General features: G+C 38.5%; 3 protein-coding genes across 3 annotated transcripts in view; all 3 read right to left on the minus strand.

The window, feature by feature from the left end:
• LOC104825272 overlaps nt 1-725 on the minus strand; it is an 827-nt gene extending 102 nt beyond the window's left edge. Inside the window, exon 1 of the mRNA XM_010557573.1 lies at nt 32-725. Coding sequence (XP_010555875.1) covers nt 32-725 — 694 coding nt within the window. The remainder of the gene's footprint in view (nt 1-31) is intronic.
• A 1,850-nt stretch (nt 726-2,575) lies between these two features.
• LOC104825228 lies at nt 2,576-3,591 on the minus strand. The gene is made up of 2 exons (XM_010557518.1): nt 3,053-3,591; nt 2,576-2,982 (listed from the first exon to the last, which is right to left on the minus strand). Exons 1-2 carry the CDS (start codon nt 3,418-3,420, stop codon nt 2,673-2,675), a joined length of 678 nt encoding a protein of 225 aa, XP_010555820.1. The 5' UTR covers nt 3,421-3,591; the 3' UTR covers nt 2,576-2,672.
• The window catches only part of LOC104825227, a 10,516-nt gene continuing 10,263 nt past the window's right edge, over nt 3,556-3,808 (minus strand). Inside the window, exon 3 of the mRNA XM_019203933.1 lies at nt 3,556-3,802. Within this exon, the coding sequence (XP_019059478.1) occupies nt 3,791-3,802 (12 nt within the window). The 3' untranslated portion in view covers nt 3,556-3,790. The remainder of the gene's footprint in view (nt 3,803-3,808) is intronic.

The following is a 3,808-nucleotide window of genomic DNA, read 5'->3' on the forward strand; positions in this document are numbered from 1 at the left end:
GCACTCGACTTTGACTTCTTCTTAGGATTACCCTTGGAGGGTCTCTTTCCTTGTCTTTTGGCTCCACGTTTCTCATCCTCTACAATATTCACTGTAGTAGGAGGAGAAACGCCTTTCCCATCTTGCATCCGGAGATCCTCCTCGATGCGAAGATGTGTTCCCAATTGTTCAAGAGACATATCCTCTTTTTTGTGTTTCAGGGAACGTTTGACATCCTTCCAACTCGGTGGAAGTTTATCAACAATGGATGAAACTTTGATGGCTTCATCCATCTGCAGTTTGTGTTGTACGAATTGACTCAAGATCCTTTGTAGTTCATGGAATTGCTCCATGACCGATCTCGAGTCCACCATCTTGTAAGAGTTGAAACTACTTACAAGAAATCTCTTGCTAGAGGCATCGTCAGAGACATATTTAGCCTCCAGCGAGTCCCACAGGGCTTTGGCGGTATCTATGTGTTGATATACATCAAAAAGTTCATCGGACATACCGTTAAGGATGTGGCCGCAACACACGTAGTTATCGTTGTCCCATTTGTTCCGTGCGCGAGCCGCTGCCAATGTCTCCTCTTCGGTTTCTTCCGGCCTAGGAGTGCTTATCACGTAGACGACGTTCAGCGTCGTCAGGAGGAAATGCATCTTCTTCTGCCACCTTCGAAATCCCACGCCCTCGAACTTATCGAGTTTATGAAAGTCTATGGTAAGATCTCTCACAGAAGTAGTCATCCTCGAGTGGGTAACGTTTTTAGATTGTTAAGAATCTGGGATATAAAAAGAAGAACAATAACAGAAAAGTAAATAGGAACCGGATAACTCTTCAATGCGTGATACACTTTCCTAAAAACGTTATTCCGTCCTATACGAGCAAAGGACTTTCCGGAATACGTCTTTGAGATACAATGAAGAGAGAAGTGATCTTAGTTTGCTCTACTAAGAACACAAACACCAGAAATCGCAAGAAGAAGATGAACAAAAAGCTTTTGTGGGTGTTTTGCAAGAACAACCACAAAAGTGCTCTCAAATCTCTCAAAAAAAAACGAATTAGATCTGTTCTCCATTGTGTTAGGATGTCCAGGGGTGTTAATCAACACTCCAAATGTCGAAAGGTGTGAAGAAATCGGAAGTTTTTCCCGAACGGTCGCGATTTTCCGCTCAATCCGAACTGCTCAGAAAAAACGGGCTGCCCGCCCGTTTTGTCGAGCTACCCGCCCGTTTATTTCTGAATTGCTCAGAAAAAACAGGCTGCCCTCCCGGTTTTCCCGAGCTACCGCCCATTTATTTATGAGCTTTATTCCTCAGAAAAAATAGGCTGCCAGCTCATATTTTCGAGCTGCCCTCCCATTTTTTCTGAGATTACCTTTCACGTTCAAAACCGAACGTAAACTCTTTCGACGTATCCCTAACACTTAGCCAATTCATACCACGTCTTTTACAAGCATTTAACTCCTCCACCATACTTGTAATACACGTTAAACATGAATCCTTTTGAGAGATTCTAAATTCCCATTCATTTACTCTAAAAATACCAACAAAACTTCATAGTCAAATTTTAGCAACACTAGTATGTGGAAGTTCCTCTCTATGATTTGGGCATATGGCTCTACGGAAATGGATATTCACCCGTTCGGTCCACTTAACACAGTCTAAGTAATTTTTATCCCACTTAACACATATCTCAAATAATTGATGAAATATTCATATTCTACGATGACATATACATGAATAAAAAATATGATACATATAATTTTCTTGAAGACATTACACAAAAAAACTAAACATAGACAGAGCCATCTAAAAAATATTTGGGACCAATACAAAATAGAAAAAATCATTTATTAATTATAAATATTAATTTATAATATTATTATGAAAAATGTTAAAATATAAATAATAATAATAATAATCTAAAAAAATAAAAAAAAATAAGACTTTGATAATAATCATGAGTTTTTTTTTATTTTTAAAAGTAAATAATTTATAATCATATATATGTAATTATAAATAGTATTTCAGATGTTTCAAATTGTACATGACTCTTTTTATTTTCTATATTATATTAATAAGATGTAAACTAAAAAACTTATAATTTTAAAATTTCTTAAAAAACCATCTATTTTTAATTAATTATTGTAAACATCCAAATATGTATTTTAATTAGAAAAAGGACAACCTTTAAGTTTATTTTGGTTTAAGATGAAATAGCATGTAAAATAATATTTTTAAAACTAAAAATTTTAAATAAAAACCAGTAATTATCTTAAAATAAATAAAATGATATCTTTAGATAGGTTTGGAGGAATGTTGATGCAGGGCAAGGAGACGTAGCCATTTTTGTTCTCTTTGCAAGTTCATGGGTTTAAGTTTTTGGGCTTTTGGGCCCATTAAAAACTTCTCTTTAACCGGATCCGGTTTGAGAATAGCAGAACCGGATTCTTCTGGAAAAAATTTGCACGGTTTAACAAAAAATAAAAGTAAAAAGCCATGACTTTAAGCCAGTTTGCACTTGGACAATGGATTCTGCATACTTCTTTTATATAAACGAAATACCAACTAAGTAGAGAGACGCGAGTAGCCCATTAGTTAAAAAGGTCTAGCAAACGTTAAGAGTAAAATAGAGACAGAACCGAAGAGGATAGATTAAGGTAAATTAGCACAACACGAGAGGATCTAGAGTTAGACAGATGACTGGAGGGGGGCAAGCCAGAATGCGAGCCGAGGATGAGAGGTGATGTGGTCATGGAGGCGGATGGAGCGGGAGGCCAAGTCGTCGACGCCCGAGTGGTGAAAGCCTACAAAGTAGATGGAATTGGGGACAAGGCCGGGGTACATGCTCGCCCGTACACAGAAGTGATCGGTCCTAGGTCCGAGGAAAATGCAGAGGTCCCCTTTGTCTTCCGTGTAACACCCCTTCCCTTGATCCTTGTCTTCCCTGAACACCATCAACCGCTTGGTCTTGTAACCTTCTGACTTGTCGCCCAAGAACCTGCCCATGTTTCGTTTTCAGAAGTGATCCGGATTATCATTGTTATAAAACGAAGGTAACGATAGTATACCACCAAATGATGAAGGACTCGCCGCAAGGTGATTCCACCATGTGCAGGATGAATTTGTTGATATCGGACTTGGGCACGCCGGGCGAGCCGTGACAGGGCAGTCTCTGGTGGTATTTCACCAGCGGGGAGCCGGATTCGGCCACACCCGACCCACCACTCAGGAGAGTGTTCAGGTAAAACACCCGGTCTCTGTCCGAATACATGACAGATGACATTTTCAATTCCATAGGGGCTTTGATGTGGGTCCATTCCGAGTCTCCAAGGAACTTGGCCGCAACCACACAGTCCTCGTCCTTCTCCGGAGGAGACGAGACAGATACGTTGATGATATGGTCTCTTCTCTCTTCTGGTTGGATAAGGGGAGGCATGGATACGACCTTGGCAAACGAGCCTGGTCTGTGTTACAAATCTTTCAAACCCAAAATCCTTTGATAATAACATAAAAACACCAAACACATTTCATCATTTCTTAACTCTAACTCAGAAAATAATGAAAGAGAAAATATTAACTTTGGCCCCGTAGGGCACCATTTTATTACTCTATATTTTTTTGTACATTAACCTTTGAGGTATAAATAAAGAAAATAAATAAAACAAACTATCCTAAATTAATGTTAACTACTCCTAACACGTCTCCTGTCAACCCATCTTCCCTTAAAACTCGATTTGATAATTTGACCATTTCAAATTATCAACAAAACATTATTTAAACATAAAATAAAATATTCTCATACAAGATTATTCTAACATGTCGGT

This window comes from Tarenaya hassleriana, unplaced genomic scaffold (assembly GCF_000463585.1).
Source record: "Tarenaya hassleriana unplaced genomic scaffold, ASM46358v1 Cleome43, whole genome shotgun sequence".
Taxonomy (NCBI): domain Eukaryota; kingdom Viridiplantae; phylum Streptophyta; class Magnoliopsida; order Brassicales; family Cleomaceae; genus Tarenaya; species Tarenaya hassleriana.

Coding starts and splice junctions, on each gene's coding strand:
- LOC104825228 (XM_010557518.1), bottom strand. CDS start 3,420: ATGCCTCCCCTTATCCAACCAGAAGAGAGAAGAGACCATATCATCAAC. Junction 2,983..3,052: donor GAGTCCTTCATCATTTGGTG/GTATACTATCGT, acceptor AAACATGGGCAG/GTTCTTGGGCGACAAGTCAG.